The 21,724-nt window shown below is 29.3% G+C and overlaps 1 protein-coding gene across 1 annotated transcript in view; it reads right to left on the bottom strand.

Moving 5' to 3' along the window:
• LOC114326754 (inter-alpha-trypsin inhibitor heavy chain H4) overlaps positions 1-19,862 on the bottom strand; it is a 111,377-nt gene extending 91,515 nt beyond the window's left edge. Inside the window, exon 1 of the mRNA XM_028275184.2 lies at positions 19,566-19,862. Coding sequence (XP_028130985.1) covers positions 19,566-19,567 — 2 coding nt within the window. The 5' untranslated portion in view covers positions 19,568-19,862. The remainder of the gene's footprint in view (positions 1-19,565) is intronic.
• Between the last annotated feature and the right edge of the window lie 1,862 nt (positions 19,863-21,724).

Raw genomic sequence — 21,724 nt, forward strand, 5'->3', positions numbered from 1 at the left:
TGTTTTGTATAAATAATTTTATAAATATCGATAAATTTATTATTTTACTTTGATCAAATATGTTTCCATTTTGTTTTTGATTATGCCGAATTTTAATATGGCATTGCAATTTGAAAATTCTTATACAGTGTGTCTGCGTAGCTAGGAACGACATGGAAAACTTTTTTATTATCAATTTTACGAAAAAAAGTTATTCTTAGTAAAATGCTCTGGATAGTCAAAAATTTAAAACTCAACCATCAGATATCAAATTTTATCAATTTTATACGAGTTATGTCAAAAATATGAATTTCGTTAAGGGGTAAAGTACCTTTATATTCCAGAATATCAAAAAATGCTATTATGAAGAGTTGTTTGAAATTAGAAACTATGTCTAAATATACAATTACATCATTCTAATCGAAAAAACTTTTTAATTTTTTCTCAAATTTCGGATACTCATCATCATTTTATTACAATTATGATAACTATTTTATTATCACTTTTAGGAAAAAAAGTTTTTCTTCATAAAATCCTCTCCCTGGTCTAAAATTTAAAATACAGTCATCAGATATCAAACTTTTTTAATTTTATACGAGGTATGTAAAAAATATAAATTTTTCTTAAGAATTAAGTGCCTTTATTATTCACAATATTTTAATTAGAAGGATGTAATTGAACACTAAAACAAATTTTTTAATTTCAAACAAATTTTCTTTATAACAATTTTCGATATTTTGAAATGTAAAGGTACTTTACTTTTGAGTGAAATTCATATTTTTTGACATACCTCGTATAACATTAATTAAATTTGATATTTGATGATTGCATCTTAGATTATATACGATGTAGAGTATTTTATAAAGAACATCTTTTTTTCGTAAAACTGATAATAAAAAAGTTATCAATAGGTTCCCGGCTATGCAGAAATACTGTATGAGCTAAAAAAATTTTTTTTGTTGAACATTTATTAATGGTGAAGCTTATTATTAAATTTATTTTAGGTAAGTTTTACAGAAAAAAGTTTTGATCACTTTGTATAAACATTTATTTAGCTGGTAATTTTCGGTTTTTGTATTAAATTTTTGTTATATTTCTTAATTTTCTTAAAAATAGTTTATTTCATTTCTAAAGTAAAATAATTTAGTGCATTTTAAAGACTACATCCGAAAAAAAGTTTTTCTTCATAAAATCCTCTCCCTGGTCTAAAATCTAAAATACAATCATCAGATATCAAACTTTTTTAATTTTATGCGAGGTATGTAAAAAATATGAATTTTTCTTAAGAATTAAGTGCCTTTATTATTCACAATATTTTAATTAGAAGGATGTAATTGAACACTAAAACAAATTTTTTAATTCCAAACAACTTTTCTTATTAACAATTTTCGATATTTTGAAATGTAAAGGTAATTTACTCTTGAGTGAAATTCATCTTTTTTGACATACCTCGTATAACATTAATTAAATTTGATATTTGATGATTGAATCTTAGATTATATACGATGTAGAGTATTTTATAAAGAACATCTTTTTTTCGTAAAACTGATAATAAAATAGTTATCAATAGGTTCCCGGCTATGCAGACATACTGTATAAGAAATAAAAATTTTTTTTTGTTGAACATTTATTATTGTTGAAGCTTATTATTAAATGTATTTTAGGTAAGTTTTACAGAAAAAAGTTTTGATCACTTTGTATAAACATTTTTTTAGCTGGTAATTTTCGGTTTTTTTTATTACATTTTTGTTATCTTCCTTAATTTTATTAAAAATAGTTTTCCGCAAATCGCCAGGAAATTTTGACATTCCTGTCAAAATTTCTTGAAGAAAAAGTCAGGACTTCCTTACTGTAAGGAAATGTCATTTCCTTACTGTAAGGAAATGATATTTCCGTACAGTTGTTAGTGTTCTACATAAATGATAGAAAAGTTTGACAATTCAACCTCAATACGTTTCCATAGTAACCCAAGTAATTTTATTAGGAATTTCAAAGCATCATTTATTTGGGAATAAAATTATCGCGTTTTTTTTAAATCAATCAATATCTGTCGAATTTTAAACGATTTGCGGAAAAATAGTATGTTTACCTCGTAGGAAAAGCCACATTCCTGGACTCTGTGTTGCTAAGTCTCGGCTTGCGCCTCGACTTAGCAATCTTCACAGTCGTCCAGGAATGTTAAGCTTTTCCTACCCGGTAAACAATGTACTATTATTTCATTTCTGAAGTAAAATAATTTAGTGCATTTTAAAGACTACATCCTAAGCTTTAAGAAAGCACTTATAAAACTGTAATAGATCTGTTCAAACTTGAGAAATACCTTCTTAAAATGGTGGTAATTCTATAAAACTACGAAGATTTCAAAAATTACAATTTTTGAGACGTCATATCATTGGAATTAAATTTTTGAGATTTTTTTTGAATGATTTTTTTAGTAAGATGCTTGAAAGGTAAGTTGTGCAAAATGGAGAGTTTTATAAGAAAAATTGTATTAGTTACACATTTTTAAATCATTTTTAAACAAAATTCATGTAAGGCTCATTTTCCACCCACACCGTACTTATGCCCATACATTTTATTTCTTTCTGTTATAACCATAAGATTGCATAATTATTCTTCTTTCATGTGTAATTTGTAGAATTTTATTCGATCAATTAGTTAAAGATTTACATTAAAATAACTCAATCGTGCACTTCGCCGTACGTTAGTTTACAGTGCCCCAATGTTTGTGAGAAGGGTGGCATTAGCGTTTTAAATAAAAAATTATAGAAGATACAGATTTAATTTTAGAAAATTCTTGATATAAGGCATTTTTTGTAAAATTTTGTGATTTCTTCAATGGTCAAGTCAGTTTTCTTCTAAGATTTATATTTTCGGAGTTATTTAAAGAAACATCTAATTTCGTAGTTCATTTGTTTAATAAAAAATGAAGCACACAATTCTCGAGCAGAACTTTTTGATATGTTGTTTATTAAACATTTCTTAATGAAATTGCAAAAAGTTCTATCTTGTTTGAGTTTTTTCAAAGTGAAAATCTATATGCAAAATATGAAAATATACAAAATCATTTTACTGCCAGTGCTGAACTATGGATTGGAAACATGGACGATGTCCAAGACAGATAAAAACCTCTTGGTCATATTTGAACGAAATATTCTCAGAGTAATATTTGGTGGCATCCTGGAAAACCGTATTTGGAGGAGAAGGCATAACTATGAGGTATACATATACATATTATATAAGACATACTAAGCTTAAGTTTTAAAATTTGAAGCAATTTTTTGTTTGTTATTAATATAAAATATGAATATTTTGTAAAACTAATGAATTTTTGTAATGAAATGATTGTCACATTATTAATTAGACTTTCCGTTGTGAAAACTAGTTATACATTTGATTATAACTGTTTCGAGAAACTCATTAGTAATTGATCAACAAACAGTTTTAGGCAACTTCCATTTCTTTTATCAACATATTTATTAGTTTATACGTCAATTAACTATGTTTTTTCATATTTGTGAAGTCTTCCTAATAATTTATAATCTATTAAATTCAAAAATTAGTTAAGATAAAATCGTTGCTACTAATATACAGGGTGATCAACTTCTGTGACAAAGTCCAATATATCTGTTATTATAAAATATATGAAAAAAAGTTGTTAATAAAAGTTATAGACACCTTTAATGTACACATTTTAAAATTAGTGAGAAATATACAGGGTCCTCCATAACACGGTGCCAAAATAAAGTTATGTTTTTTTAAATGGAACACCCTGTATTTTATTCAAAATCTGGTATCTCTACATTTTTCTGATTAAAAAGATATAACACTTGTCTAGGGTTATACTGAGTGTTTCAAAGTTATGAGCACTTTTATCAAAAAATCGTACTGATTTTATTGTCCTGTATGATTCTAACAGTATAATATAAACTTATTTTTTTACTGCTGTTGACTGTCACTATTAAAGTAGTTTTGCAACAACATACAATTTTTTTATCACTACACAAATTGTATACAGGGTAAGTCAAAATGCAAATAAAAGATTTTCTTCATATTTTTAAATGAAACACCCTGTATTTTATATTACAATCGAAAAGTTCTTTCATTATACTTGCATATCTTTTAAATATTCCCTATACCTAAAGTTATTAGTTTTCGAGATATTTTAGTTTTATTGTTGATAACTCATAGATACGTTTATTACAGTAAATTAATTACCCTTAATATTAGAAACCTCCAATGAGTTTGTTAATCATAATTAAAATTAGACTGCATTTCATTTTTTCTCCAAGTTTATGGTAAATTATATACAATAACGATAATTTTATATTTACTAACAAAATGATATTAATTTTCCGCGAAGAAATGGGAACTATAAATTGCTGCAAGTTCTTGTTTAAGGTGGCTTTGAAATAATTGACACAAGGACTGTCAGATGTAAGATTTTAATTATCTGTATTTATTTTTGTTATTGATTATAATTGTTTGCCATATTGTTATAATTGTTACCTAACAATGAATTTTAGTCGTGAAGAAATGACAGACATGATATGGATTTTCGGAGAGTGTTTCAAAAACTAATTAGTTGCCACAAGAATTTATAAGGAGCATAAGGACGGTGTCCATAGCATCAGCAACCAAATAAGAGAGCATTTGACAACTTATTAGACATGTTTAATCGTACTAGTTCTGTTTATGAAGCAAAGGAAAAAACAAAAATCATTATTACGGATGAAAATGAATTAAATGTTTTACTGCCTGTTACCGAAAATCCTCATACAAGTATTCAAAATATTACAAGAGAGCAAGATATAAGTTATGCATCTATCCAAAACATACTCAAGAAAAACAACATGCACCCATATCATATACAATTACATCAGGAACTTGTTGGGGATGATTTCGAACGAACAGTACAATTTTGTCAATGATCACAAAAACAAATAGTTATACAGAGAGATTTTTTTGAGTTTGTTATTTTTTTTAGCGACGGGGCAACATTCCACAAAAATGTTAGTGTAAACAGACACAATTTTCATTATTATTCCACAACCAATCCGTACTGTGCTCAGACACATAGTCAAACGAGATGGTCCTTAAATGTTTGGGGTGGAATCATAGGCGATTACGTTATAGGTCCTTTTTTCTTTGAGGAATCGGTAAATGGTGAGGTTTATTTAAATTTTCTAGTGAATCATTTACCTATTCTACTTGAAAATGTACCATTAAACATCCGCCAACATATGTGGTACCTTCACGACGGAGCCCCTGCTCACCACAACGCACTTGTCAACGGTGAACTCGATAAACTATTTCCTGAAAGATGGATAGGAAGAGATGGGCCAGTTCACTGGCCACCCAGATCACTAGAATTAAACGAAGTTGACTTCTTTTTTTGGGGTTATATTAAAGACGTAGTGTATAGGACACCTCCAATAATAGTTGACGATATGAAAATAAGGATTCAAAACGCCTTTCAAAGTGTCACACAACAAATGCTTACAAACATCCGTAGGTCTTTCGAAACTCGTCTCCAGGCTTGTGTAGACGTTATGGGAGGTCATTTTGAACACCTTTTATAACATAAGAAGTACGTTGAACATTTTTTATTTAATTTAGTTTTTTTAATAAATTTTAATAAATTAAAGTATTGTTATTAATAACTAAGTAATACATGTTGTTATCAACAATTAAACTAAAATATCTCGAAAACTAATAACTTTAGGTATAGGGAATATTTAGAAGATATGTAAGTATAGTTATAGAACTTTTCGATAATAATATAAAATACAGGGTGTTCCATTTAAAATTATGAAGAAAATCTTGTATTTACATTTTGACTTACCCTGTATACAATTTGTGTAGTTATAAAAAAATTGTACATTGTTGCAAAACTACTTTAATATTGACAGTCAAAAGCATTAAAAAAATAAGTTCATATTACACCAATAGAAACATACAGGGCGATCAAATCAGTATGTTTTTTTAATAAAAGTGCTTGTAACTTTGAAACACTCAGTATAACCCTAGACAAGTGTTATATCTCTAGAATCAGAAAAATGTAGAGAAACCAGATTTTGAATAAAATACAGGGTGTTCTATTTAAAAAAACATAACTTTGGTTTGGCACCGTGTTATGGGGGACCCTGTATATTTCTCACCAATTTTAAAATATGTACATTAAAGGTGTCTATAACTTTTATTAACAACTTTTTTTCATATATTGTATAACAACAGATATATTGGACTTTGTCACAGAAGTTGATCACCCTGTAGACATATCCAATATCCATATAGACATATCCATATAGACAAGGCGAAAACGGCGGGTTCGTTGGAACAAATATTCCCATCAGATTTTTTTGCATCATCACGTTTGCAATACACCCCAGAATAAGGTTCAAGAAGTCGCCCACGAGAAAAGTGGTCCAAATTTTTTTTAACAATTTTTTTTAATCAAATTGCAAAAACTATTATTCTTGGCCCGTATATTTTTTTTTTAGATTTTTTAGACCATTCTGGACAAAAAAGGTCTCTTGTAATTTTTCTCTTAAGTTGACGGTTTTCGAGTTATACGCAATTTAAAATTTGAAAAACGCGACAATGGCCATTTTTAATACTTAATAACTCGGTTAAAAATTATTATTATGAAAGTCAGAAAGTGACTAAATCAAAGTTTGAAGCCCCCCTACATGATCCTGGAGAAATTTGTGTAATTAATTTATGACGAAGCTGTTATTTTTAATTATTAACAATAAGCCGTAAGATCGTATTGACGCGGCTGTAAGTGTGAGTGCGAGTAAGATGCTCCATTGAACTGCGGGAATGGCATCTCTCTCGCACTCACCATAGACGGCCGCCTAATACGTGCTGGCGCTCATTATTATTACTTAAAAATAACAGCTTAGTACTAAAATAATGACAAAAATTTCTACAGGATCTTGTAGGTGGGGGGGCTTTAAGTTTTGATTTAGTCACTTTCCGACTTTCATAATAATAACTTTTAACCAATTTATTAAGCCTTGAAAATCGCCATTTTTTGTTTTTTCAATTTTAAATTGTGTATAACTTAAAACGATCAACTGTAGAGAAACATTTCAAGTAGACCTTTTTTTGTACAGAATTGTCCAAAAAACCTAACAAAAATTAGTACGGGCAAAAAACATTGATTTTTTGCAATTTGATTAAAAAAAAATTGTTCCACTTTTCACGTACGCGACTTCTCGAACCTTATTATGGGATGTCTCACGAATGTGATTATGCAAAAAAATCTCATGGGAATATTTTTTCTAACGAACCCGCCGTTTTCGCCTTTTCTAATATTTATTTGAGTATATCCATCTTCAGTTCAATTTTTTGTGCAAATTTTGTTTTTATCACATTATTTATTAAAACATTGCAGTAGGTGTTGATTTATTTATATCTTTATCGTAACAGACCTGAATATTTAAAGCCAAAAAGCTGATTCTTACTTTTTTCTTGGTTCTTTCCATTTTACGTGCTTTGCACACACCTTTAATCTAGTAACTTTAAATCTGTTTTCAATATTTTTGGTCGTGGTCTTATTGTTCTTTACGTTCGTTTTCTTATTTTGACTCTTGAATGGGTAATGGCACTTGCTTTATTTACTTAGCAATTTTCAACTTTTTGTTTTTTGTCTTTCATAAACTCATGATATAATACGTTGAGTTTCATTGGTTAATTTTAAAATTAACTTTGTCCATTATCGCCATTATCTTTCCTGTGAGTGTTTAAAGTTCAATTTTATGCATTCATATTATTATTAGCTCATCTAATTTATAAAAGACAAAAAGCGTGAGGTCCTTTCTAGTGCAAATACTAATGTGTTTCCTCTGCTATACGCTTAAATAGAATGTTTTAAAGCTGCAGAATTAACAAATTAATGGAATCAAACAATCAGATTTACCTTAAATCAATAAAAATATTTATGAAAAAAAATGATAATTTAAAAAAAATTTTATATTTTTTTCATATAATTATAAAAGTAGCCAATTAATCAGAGATAAAATAATCGGTAGACAAATATAAATAACATATCAGTAGTTTATTTGTCAAAAAGGTTATCTGTCCATTTCGTATAAAAATTACACATTTTTGGTAATAATTTTTAGAAAACATAACGACATCAATAAGATTTTTGAAATAATAGTTTCAAAGAAAGTTAATAATTATTATATAGTCTTAAGTAGTAAGTAGAGATAATACTGTTTTTATTCAAAGTATATTAGGCCCACGATCCCGCGTACAAAAAAAAAGTTGATTAATAGCAAGCTGAAAATTTGCTAATAGCTTAACGGTGGTTAGTTGGACAATCTTTGATGTACGGGAACACTGGAACAGGGGAAGTTTTAATTGTGGAAGAGGTTAAAAATTTGGAACATCAGACTACGAATACGTCCCATATATTTTGTCGGACAGTACTTCCAATTGATTTGTTGCCCTTTCATTAAACTCTCATGCAAAAATCAGGCTGCTCCTTATGACCAACATAATTCCTGTCATTTATCATGTTCTACGTGTCGGACTTATTAATTAAAATGCGCAGTTGGTGATAAATACCAGCCTGATTTTTGCGTGAGAGTTAAATGAAAGAGTAACAAATCAATTGAAAGTTCTGTCCGACAAAATACATGTGACGTTTTCGTAGTCTGACGTTTCAAATTTTTAACCTGTTCCACAAATAAAACTTCGCCTGTTCCAGTGTTCCAATAGATCAAAGTTTGTCTGACTAGACACCGTTAAACTATTAACAAATTTTCAGCTTGCTATTAGTCAACTTTTTTTGGTACGCGCGATCCAGGCCTATATGGAAAAAATTCTTACAAAGTGTGTTCCTTAGTAATATAACATCAGAAATGAGAATGTTGACAAGCGAACGAAGACAGAGAAGATGAGAATGCACAGAGTGAGAACAGCATGAGTAGCAAGTAATTCAAAACCAACCGGGAAGAGCGCACTAGAAAGACTTTATAAAAGTTTGTGGGATTCAAGATTCAAGTTGGCAAGTATCATGTAGATATTGGGTGAAGAACACGCCAAGGAGTCTAGTATAAGAAGAGGATTGCTAAAAAATTTTAGATTGATTCTAATTTTAAGGATTAGGCTTCTGGCAAGAACCTATTTATTTTTTGTTTTTAATAGAAAGATAGCCTAGAATATATATTAGGATTCACCGAATACTGGCAGAGACAGCCAGCATCATATTATTGAAACTAGAGAAACAAAATTGGTGTTTTTCGTTATTGAAACAAAAAAAGTTTACTACAAATTGTAGGAAAACGTTTAAATGAATCCATATAAATAGAGGTCATACAAATAAAAGAGAATCCACCTCTAGATGAATTAGTTATTGACTTACTTGGAAACAGAGGTAGCATGTTATGAAATAAAATATTTATTTAATTTTTTTTCCAGTCAGTCTTTAAAAAGTGATTCATATATTGATTTATATAATAATAAAACACCTTGCATAGATTAATAAACGGTAAACATATAATGCGTTATTTTTGTGATAAGGGAAGTGCCATTTAATTGCCGTTTGACGGTGGTATATTAATTATTATAAGTAAAACATTATTTATTCGCTGAAGTGATATTACTAATTGGGAAATTTAAATAATTTTGTTTTATAGCCGCTTCTTAGAAAAATTTAATGTTTTCACAGCCTGCGGTTGCATTATGTAAATAAAATCTCATTAGTTTTTCGAACCCATATTAACAGAGTCAGGTAAAATACCTTATGTGAAAAGTCATAGAGTTATACAGGGTGTCCCGAAAAGATTGGTCATAAATTATACCACAGATTCTGGGGTCAAAAATAGGTTGATTGAACCTGATTTACCTATACAGGGTGTTAGTAAATAAGTATGAAAAATTTTAAGGGCTAATTCTACATAAAAAATTAATATCAGTTTGATCTATAAACATATGACCGAAAATGCTTAGTTTCGGATATACGGGGTGTTGAAATTTTTATTTCAAACTGCCAATTTATTTATTGCTCTAAGACCAGTTGAGCTATGAAAATGAAATTTAGTGAGTTTTAGGAGGTAGTTATTACGGATTTTTTGACATACAATTTAGAATTTTGTATTTATCATTGGCGCGCCTACGGGCAATGGTCTGAATTTTTTAAAGAAAAAAATAGTACGCCACTGAGATATTTCGAATTAAAAATTATTTTTAAATTTCACCTCTAATTTGCGATAAAAAAGCTTTCTTGCCTTTTTTTCATATGATGCACCGTTTTTATGCAGAAAAATAAAACATCTTGGCGCGTATTTTTCATTTCTTAATACATCATCAAGAACTATCCAATATAATAATACTAAACTAGAACAATAACAGAAAATATTACTAATAAGATTTCAACTAGGTGCAAAGCTGTAAGAAATGTTTAAAATGATCTCCTTTACAGATAACAGAAGAATTTTATATTCATCATTGGCGCGCGTACGGGTAATGGTCTGAATTTTTTGAAGAAAAAAATTATACGCCACTGAGATATGTCAAACTAGAAATCATTTTTGAATTCTTCGTTCAATTTACGACAAAAAATCTTTCTTTCCTTTTTTTCATACGAGGTGCCGTTTTTATACAAAAAAATAAAACATCTTAACGCTTACCAAGTATTTGAGGTAGTTACTATATACATAGAAACTTAGTTCAAATACTTTGTAAACGTTAAGATGTTTAATTTTTTTTTTGCATAAAAACGGCGCCGCATATGAAGAAAAATGCAAGAAAGATTTTTTGTCGTCAATTGAACGAGAAATTCAAAAATGATTTTTAGTTTGACATATCTCAGTGGCGTACTTTTTTTTTCTTCAAAAAATTCAGACCATTACCCGTACGCGCGCCAATGATGAATATAGAATTCTTCTGGTACCTCTAAAGGAGATCATTTTAAACATTTCTTGCAGCTTTGCACCTAGTTGAAATGGTATTAGTAATATTTTCTGTTATTTTTCTAGTTTAGTATTATTATATTGGATAGTTCTTGATGATGTATTAAGAAATGAAAAATATGCGCCAAGATGTTTTATTTTTCTGCATAAAAACGGTGTATCATATGAAAAAAAAAACAAGAAAGCTTTTTTATCATAAATTAGTCGTGGAATTTAAAAATAATGTTTAATTTTAAATATCTCAGTGGCGTACTATTTTTTCTTTAAAAAATTCAGACCATTGCCCGTAGGCGCGCCAATGATGAATACAAAATTCTAAATTGTATGTCAAAAAATTCGTAATAACTACCTCCTAAAACTCACCAAATTTCATTTTCATAGCTCAACTGGTCTTGGAGCAATAAATAAATTGGCAGTTTGAAATAAAAATTTCAACACCCCGTATCTTCGAAACTAAGGATTTGCTGACATATGTTTATAGATCAAACTGATATTAATTTTTCATGTAGAATTAGCCCTTAAAATTTTTCATACTTATTTACTAACACCCTGTATAAAACAGTGCACACAAAAAAAGTTACAACCCTTTGAAGTTACAATATGAAAATCGATTTTTTTTCATATATCGAAAACTCTCAGAGATTTTTTATTAAAAATGGACATGTGGCAATTTTATGGCAGCATCATCTTTAAAAAAAATTAAAGTGAAATTTATGCACTCCATAAAAAATTTATGGGGGTTTTGTTCCCTTAAACTCCCCAAACTTTTGTGTACGTTCCAATTAAATTATTATTGTGACACAATTAGTTAAACACAATGTTTCTAAAACTTTTTTGCTTCTTAGTACTTTTTCGATAAGCCAATGTTTATCGAGATATTTTGAATATTTCTCGAATCCACCACATATTTGTATATGGTAAAGTACGATTATAGAGACCTGATAATAATCTGAAAATTTATTTATAATTTACATTTTTAGGTATATTTTGAAAAAGAAGCCACATCTCGATAAAAGGTGACTTATGAAAAAAAACTAAGAGGCAAAAGTTTTAAAAACAATGTGTTTAACTAATGGTACCACAATAATAGTTTAATTGGAACGTACCCATAAAATTTTTATGTAAATATACTGAAAAACAAGCCGCATCTCGATAAAAACTCGCTTATCGAAAAAATATTAAGAGTCAAAAAAGTTTTAAAAACGTTGTGTTTAACTAATGGTACCATAATAATGAATTAATTGGAACGTACACAAAAGTTTGGGAGGGTTTTAGGGGAACAAAATCCCCATAATTTTTTTATGGGGTGGACAAATTTCACTATAATTTTGTTTTAAGATGTTCCTGCCATAAGAATGATACATGTCCATTTTCAATAAAAAATCTGTAATAGTTTTCCATATATTGAAACAAAAAATCGATTTTCATTTTGTAACTTCAAAGGGCTGTAACTTTTTTATGAGTACATTTGTACTAAGGTAAATCAGATTTAATCGAACTATTTTTGACCCCAGAATGTGTGGTATAATTTGTGACCAATCTTTTCGGGACACCCTGTATAGAAAATAAACATACGCATATTAACCTTTACGCTGCTGAATGCTAAAAAATTTATGATGCTAACAATATCAAAATATTATCGCCTATGAATGTAAAAAAAGCTTAAAATAACAACTAAAAGGGAGGTTCCCTAGGTTGGCTGTATACCATATAGTTAAAAAAAAAACTCTAACAAGAAGTAAAACCACTTCTATGTAAATTGGTATATTTATTTAATTGGTTATTTAGTTAATTGGTATATAATAAATATACCAATTTACATAGAAGTGGTTTTACTTCTTGTTAGAGTTTCTTAAAATAACACTTTAAGAGGAAACAGTAGCGATCAACAGGTAGCGAAAACGCGTTCCAAGATTGCGGCTGTAATTTTGAATATTTTTTCGAGTTATTTGGCACACGTATTCGTAATATAATAAAGAATGGCGGTGCAGAGCCCAATTTGAAAAATATATTAATATGTGGAAATTACTCTGTAATTAAATACAATATTAAAAAAACGAGCCTGTACCGCCATTAAGAAGACCAAAAAAATACACTTTCTTCAAATAAACTTTTTTATCCGATGCCTAGATTTTGTGTCATTTTGGAACTACATACTAAAATTTTTATTTTATTAGTAGTTCCAAAATGACACAAAATCTAGGCATCGGATAAAAAAGTTTATTTGAAGAAAGTGTATTTTTTTGTTCTTCTTAATGGCGGTACAGGCTCGTTTTTTAATATTGTATTTAATTACAGAGTAATTTCCATATATTAATATATTTTTCAAATTGGGCTCTGTACCGCCATTCTTTATTATATTACGAATAGGTGTGCCAAATATCTCGAAAAAATATTCAAAATTACAGCCGCAATCTTGGAACGCGTTTTGGCTACCTGTTGATCGCTACTGTATCACCTTAAAAACGGGGTAAACCCTGTAGTTGGCAGTATACCTTCAATATAACAACGTGGAATGAAGTAAACACTTCTGTTGTATGTAGGCATATATGAATTTATTAAAAAATCCTTAAAATTTATCCACAAAGGAGTGGAAGTACAAAACGTTTTCGGTCAGACTGACCATCACCAGTGTAAACGTCCAGTGTACAAGTAATTGTAACTAGCCACTTCAATATGTACAAAAACCTCTAAAATACATTATTGTTACATTTTATATTAAAAAGTGGTCGACATTAAGTTGATGTCTTAAGATTTAAAGATCACATGTGAATGTATTTCATCTTTGCCCGAAAATTGCACAAGCAACGGAGTTGGTTCGTAACCTCTCACTTGAACACAAGTACTTACCTTGTGCAATTTTCGAGCAAGGATGAGATACATTCACAGGTGATCTTTAAATCTTAAGACATCGGCTTAAGATTTTTATACCTATTGAGGTTTTTATACCTATTGAAGTGGTTAGTTACAATTACTTGTACACTGGACGTTTACACTGATGATGGTCAGTCTGATAGGAAACGTTTTGTACTTCCACTCCTTTGTGGATAAATTTTAAGGATTTTTTAATAAATTCATATATGCCTACATAAAACAGAAATGTTTACTTCATTCCACGTTCTTAAAATAACAGGCCAAAATTTCAAATCTTTAACGTTTTTCTATTAGTCGTCTCTAGCCATCCTTACTACCCTATTTCTTGTCATTCGGCTTATTTGATCATTACATTCTACTCTTATGTTTCTTACCCGGTTAGTAATGTTCTGCACCTTGCATCTCCATCGTATATAATATACTTCTAGCTCTGTCCCATAGTGTGTTACCAACGATTTTTCAAAAGGTTTTCATCTCTGCTTTTTCAAGCATTATTTTTGTCCTCTATACGTCGTGTTCCTTATGTCATTATAAGTCTGATGACCGATTTGTAATTTCTACTTTTCATTTCCATTTCTCCATATTGCTTCATTCAGGCAATCTGCGGCTTTGTTTGGTCTATTCACTTGATCTTTTACTTCTGTTTCGAGATTTCCGTAGCTAACTAATGTGCTAGCATTTTACATTTTTCAACCATTTATGTTCCACTTAAGACCTTCATATTTCACTCGTAAAAACTATATGATATAATAAAACAATACCGTAAACTTAATAAAGATCGTTTAAAAAATTTCTGCAAAATAAATTTTGCAATACAGCTTTCCCAAAAAAATCCAAAATGTTGCAGGACTGAAAATAAAGCACACAGCAAGTTGATTTTTTTAACTACCAAGACGTCAGGAATTTTTTTAAATAAACGTTAATTTTTGAGGCTACGCGCAGGGCAGCGGATAGGTGTGCTCTGATTGGGCATTGCAATGACCTTTAATAATAATTGATAAATTTTAATTTTTAGTACATTTCGATATACATAAATAAATTTGTTTATTGCAAAATAAAATTATATACTCTGTCTTTTGAAATAACACTTTTTTAGCACAAACTTTCTTTGTGCATATAATATTTTAACTTGGAGAATAAAAGTTTATTATTTTTAAACATATGCAATTGTTTGAACAATATTTCACAAACAATAATCAAATTAGTTTGATTTTTATGGAATTAAAATATTAAAATACAACAAAATAGAGAGTAACAAAATAATATATTAGATAAAGATTGGAATAAATTTTGGTGGAAATCAACTTTAGTCCAGGAACCGAAGCTTTTCACCCCGCAATTTTTACAGAATGGATCGATTTGCTTGAAAATTTGAGAATAAGTAGTGGATGGTCCAAGGATCAAAATCTATATGATGCCGAAAGGCGCTTTTATTATGGGGGTGGTTGCCACCCCATCTCGGGGGTGGCAATTTTTTATTATATTTTGACAGCAAAAGTTGATAAAAACATTCATTCTAAGCAAAAAATGTTGTATACATTTTTTTGATAAAACTAATAGTTTTCGATTTATTCGCTATCGAAAATGTTAGTTTTATATGGGAAAAATCAATGTTGTTCTATAGTATACTCATTTACTATTCACTCAATTTTTGTCGTAGAAAAAAATTTTTCACACCAAGTTCTTAAGAATTGAATAACCTACAATTTCATATTTAAACAGTTTTTCTTATCTTTGATGCTAATGTTTCTATTCTGAAGAAAATTGCATTTTTTACAAAACTACACAAATTATTTCGCTTTTAACTTCAGTTTTTTAAAAACTAATCATTCTAAGCCAGTCAAACTTCTAGAATCTATTAATATACAAATAAAGAAGAATTAATAAGGCCAATGACTAAAAACACCGTTAACTTACATTATTATGCTTACAATTGGATTTCTCCTTTTTTTTTTTCTCAAAAAAAATATATTGATTTTTTAACCGTAACTTTTTTATTTTGTATCCTAGAAAGTTTGGTATAAAAGAATTTTGTAGGTTGTTACAAGATCTACAAACCTATTAATATTAAATTCTATTAAAATCCTTAGTCACAAAAAGAGGTGACTTTGAAAGGGTTGGTAAAGGTGGTTTTTGCATGCTATTACAAGTTTTAATTGTCAATAGCTCACTTAACTTTTATCATAGAAAAATTTTTTTCATACCAGAATCTTGGGAATTAAATTAGCTACAATTTAATATTAAAACATTTTTTCACATCTCTGATGCTAATCTTTTTATTCAGAAGAAAAGGCCATTTTTTCCAAACTACAAAAATTCGTTAATCGCTGTTAACTTCATATTTTTAAAAACGAATCATTCTAAGTCGGTCAAACTTCTCGAACGTATTAATAATACATAAATAAATAATACAAAATAAGGTCAATGCCTAGTTTTAATTAGGGTGGTGATTACGGGGTTGCTTCCGACCACTTTTGCGCTGAAAAAAATAGGGACTGACATTTTTTCCATTATAAGTCACTTAATTTTTGAGCTAGAGACTTCTTTTTTATTTCTAGAGATAGATATTTTTAAATTCTTTAAATTAGTTTTAACAAGTTATTCTCGAAAAATGCATATTTTTCCCGTCTTTTGACTTTGAAACTACAATATTTAGCATTTGACAAAGGAAAGCTAACATATAATAAAGTATATCTTGATTAATGTTGGTCTTAAAGAAAACTAAAAAACACGGTTTTATTTATTTTTTCAAATAGTACATTTTTGTTTAGTAAGGTTGTTTTGATAAAACGAAAACTTATGGAGTTATTAGTAGAAAACTGATTAAAAACATTGATTTTTCGATATAATACTAACACTTTCGATAGCGAATAAATCGAAAACTATTAATTTTATAAAAAAAATGTATAGAACGTTGTTTGCTTAGAATGAACGTTTTTACCAACTTTTGTGGTCAAAATATAATAAAAAATTTCCACCCCCAAAAGGGGGTGGCAACCACCCCCATGGTAAAAGCGCCTTTCGGCATCATATAGATTTTGATCCTTGGACTATCCACTACTTATTCTCAAATTTTCAAGCAAATCGATCCATTCTGTAAAAATTGCGAGGTTTTGTCCTATTTCAAGCTCCATTACTTGGACTACTTGTGTGAATCGAACACCGCTTTCCTGCGCGAAGCACCAAACATTAATGATTATTTAAAAAAAATCCTGACACCGTGGTTGGTAACCGATTTTAATTTTCCAAATTGCAAATAAAAGGTACAGTATTCTTCTATGTGTAAAAAAATGTCAACTTGCTATCCGCTTTATTTTCAGTCTGCAACAATTTGAAAAAATGATTTTTTTTTGCGAAATCTGGATTGCAAAATTTATTGTGCAAAATCTGTTCAACCGAATTAAATGAAATTTACGCTATTATTTTACTATATCATAAAGTTTTTCTGGGTGAAACATGAAGGTCCTAAGTGTAGCGTAAATGGTTGAAAAACGTAAAATGCGAATACTTGCTTTTTTATGTTTTTTTCGCAATTAATGCTATTTAGCAACAAGGGTGACAATTTTTAAAATTTTTAACTAATCCCATATTGTAGCGTAACTTTTCTCGGAAGTGAATATCGAATTTTTCCTTCATTTTTTGACATTTTGATTATTTAAACAATGTTCCGGGCCTTTTTGAGTGGGACGATAACTCAATTATTGCTATATGAGTTAATTCCAATGCAAAAAATATGAGTCACCTCTCAACGTCTATCTTATACGCCCTGAGCTTCGCTGGTGGCGCTCCTGGCGGATTACTAGTTCAACTTTCACCGGTAATTTTTAAATTTATTATTTAATTGTTATCGCTTAATATTTACAACGCAAAAATTAATTAAATTGTAGTCGATTTTTTTAAGATTTTGCTAATCATTTTAACGTTCTATTGATAAAATATGAATTTCTTACTTCGGATACTTTCACAATTATCGTGTAGATGGCGCTAAGATTAATTTATAATTACATATTACGGAACACTAAAAAACTTAAATTCAGTATTTAAAACGTAAGTATATTTATGGTAAAAATATATACCACAGCTTTGACCAACTAATATTTTTTATAATTAATGTTTTTACTTTTAATTTTAAATTAATCACTTTGACATTTATGTCAAATTTCCGGTAAAGGTTTACAGACTTGCCACTACTGGCGCTCGCGAATTTGTAAATATCCCCTCTACGTACGAGCTCACAGCGTATAACAGATGCGCCCTGGACTAATAGCTGGGAGCTGAATATTGATTAGGCTCAGATATGTAGCTAACATGTCAGAAAATTCATTCAAACTCAATTGACATAAAAAATATGTCATTAAGAAAGAAAACCTGAATAAGAACATTTAAAAATTTATAAAAGCGAAAGATTGGAAAAGCTTCGTACAGGATATAAAGAAATGGTAGAGAACGGTTAAGGTTTAGACCATAACTATGTAATAATACTATTTACTAACAATGCACGAGAAAAAAAACTATAATGAAATGGTACAATAATTCCAAACTAACTTTTTCACGGCAATAGAAAAACCCGTTAACGAAATATTGATAAAATATCAATGAATAATATAGTATTAACATAATACTGATTCTTAGCATAAATATACATTTTTAACAATTAATATTTGAATTATAACTACAAAAAACTCTCGGGTCGAACTTAACTAAAATATATACAGATGGGTCAAAAACGGAGCTAAATACAGGTTCGGCATTTTTTGTTTCAAACATAAATCATATTGAAAAGTACAGAATCTCAAATTATTGTTCTATTTTTACCGCCGAGTCCTTTGCTATTGAAAAGGCACTAAAATGAAGTGCAACTCAAACATGCACGAATGTGGCAATAATTTCAGATTCAAAATCAGCATTACAAGCTATTAGCGGTCACCCAATAAACCAATTCCGAAATGCCTTAATTTTGAACATTAAAAAATTAATTATGGATCTTAAACAAAATAATGTAACTGTTTCGTTTATTTGGACGAAAGGACATTGCGGAGTCAAAGGTAATGAAATTGCGGATATAGCCGCAAAAAGTAGTCACAGTTGCCACCATATTGACAAAGTATTTAATTTAAAAGATTTGAATAATGCTCTCAAACCTAATATCAGAAGGAAATGGGAAACTGATTACAAAAGAATTGCAAGTAAATCTACAAACCATTATTTTAGAATTCACCCTACACTTCCAAAAAACGTTCCTCATTTCACCTTTAATTATAATAGAGCACACATGACAGTATTGACTCGTTTAAAATTGAACCATGCTCGCTTTCCATCTCACTTATATAAAATTGGAATACTTAACTCCCCTGTCTGTAGTTGTGACAATATATCCATTGGTGATCTAAATCATATATTTCTAGAATGTTCTCTGAACTCTCAATCTTCTTCAATTCTGTATCAAGAACTAATTCATCACGAGTGTCCATTACCACTAAATATTACAGCTCTCCTTTCTTCCTCAGATAAAGCGGTACTAGATTCCATCATTAATTTCATCAGAAATTCAAAAATAGCGGTATAGTTTAGAAATAGACAATATGAAATCATTTAATGCAATTAAGAATTTACATGTTTTGTGGCAAATAGATTTTGTCTGATGCCAGGATCTCACACACACACACACACAACTACAAAAAATGGAAATTTAATTGTAAAAACCAAAAACCTGACTAAAAATATAACTCGACCGGTTTATTATTATCATTTTTTAAAATATACAACAGATTATAGAATACTTACATATTAATAACTAAATAAAAACTTGTCTTCGTCGTGTTCGTCGGTGACAAAAAAAGATACTCAAGAAAACAACTCAAACCACCAATATTTATACCATCAAGATATTTTTGTTTCTACAACTTCAGGTTATTCCAAAACACTTTTAACTGAGTACTGAGAATCCCGATACAAACTTTTGAGAGTGTATTTATGATTGTAAGATTCTATGGAAGTAGAGAGGTTATCTCATTGAAAATAAATAAATAAAAGCCGGGTTCAAATGACTGACTGTTATTATTTGATTAGCTTGGATTGTTTGAATTGTATTGTCGACAATTTTATTTTAAATGTACAGTACCGTAATGGATTTATTTACTAGTATTGATGGCACACCAAATATTGTTGAATTTATTTTTTCGCCATTAAGATCATCTGATATGATCGGGATGATTTGAGTCGTTATTTTATTTATCTTTTATAATTTGGTCAATCAAAAAATAGAATTAAAACATATATGTGGTCTACTTTAATTTTTATTTGCTTTATACTTCTTTCTTTGCTGTATGAACACTATCCCTTCGTTGGCTCAGTGTAGATGGTCTTTAAGTTGTGATGGAAACACCAAATAATAGTAGCAGAGTTTATTGATGAGACTTACACTATGGATGTTGACCCGGGGTACTTTGAGTAGAGACTTAAATGATGAGCGTTGAAGACAATCACTCGCGTTAATGAATTAATAGTAATTGAATTTCTAGACAAGAGATCTTAGTTTTATATAAGTTTAAATTGGGTCAATGTAAACACGGGCCCCGCGTGATTTTGTGTATCTAATTAAGGTAAATTGTTTATCTTATGTCAGCAACTTTTGGCTGATGTCCAAATTATATTATTGATAATTGACCAAATGTGTATGTAATTTAGTTAATTACGTGTGTGTGTTTAATAACAAATAAATGCATTCGATCTACTGGGTGATAAAATGATACTGTCCAATTTCGGATATGAATACTGAATATTTGATATTGGACACTGTATTTTATTGTTTTTTTTATATCTCCTATTTCTAGTATCAGTTTGAGTATTTGAGTATTTGAGGTATCGTGATTTTTTACGGAGAGTCTTTAACCGTCTGATCCAACTGTTGGACCAGACGGTTTAAGATTCTCCGTAAAAAATCAGGATACCTCAAATTGGTATTTTTACATTATATGACAGCTCTCATATCGGATCAGAAGACGTTGTCACTGGAGGAACAGCTAACAATAATCCTCAATCGTCCTCAGCTTATAAGACGAAGAAGAGAAGCCCAATTTACCCTTAAGTAAGGAGACCTATAGTCCAGAGAAATAAGGTTTTGGTCGGGACACTTGAGCAGCCAGGTTGCAAATGGAGTTTTGGATACTATATACCTAATACATTATAAATACAAAAATGCCCGTCACAGTTCGGACGAGAAAGTAAGTTATTAACAAATAAGTTTCAAAAATGGCAGTTTTTTCGTTTAAATCGCTACAGGTACAAATAGGGTAATTATATAATATATTCTTTAGAGTATTCTTGTTTTAGTAGATCAGCCAAGGTTTAAAATGGAGCTTTTGGTCCGATCATTTTTTGCTTCGGAAATTGCAATATTAAACTAAAATTTAAAAAATAAAAAATGTGCTATAACTTTTGTAAAAATGGACTTAAGACTTTCATATTGCACGAAAAGTTGAGTCAAACATTCCATAAATTGCAAAAAAAAATTAAGACGATTCGTCAATTAGTTAAAATTTTTTTCAATTTGCTTATCGCAAAGAGCTTTTTTTTGGCAATGTTATTGTTCAGAAAATAATAATGACATAGCAATTCCGTGGAAACCACATGCAAGAAGAATAGTTATGTTTTCAAAGTGTTGAAAAAAATCATTAAAAAATTGTTTTTATCACTCCGATAAAAGTTTAGCAAAATAGAGTAATTTTTGGCTTATAAATAATTTGAATAGCTTTGTTAATATTGACTATAGAGTAAATCTACTTTAGGATTTTAAAAGCTGGTATTTTTACACGAATTTTTCGAAAAAAACCTTTTTTTCTAGGTTAATTAGGCTCAAATTTAGACACTTTTATTATTTAATTCGCAGTTACTTCTATATACATCAAATTCTCCTGTAACAGTGTTAGTTACCATACTACTCC

The sequence above is a fragment of the Diabrotica virgifera genome, chromosome 7, assembly GCF_917563875.1.
Source record: "Diabrotica virgifera virgifera chromosome 7, PGI_DIABVI_V3a".
In the NCBI taxonomy this organism is placed as follows: Eukaryota; Metazoa; Arthropoda; class Insecta; order Coleoptera; family Chrysomelidae; genus Diabrotica; species Diabrotica virgifera.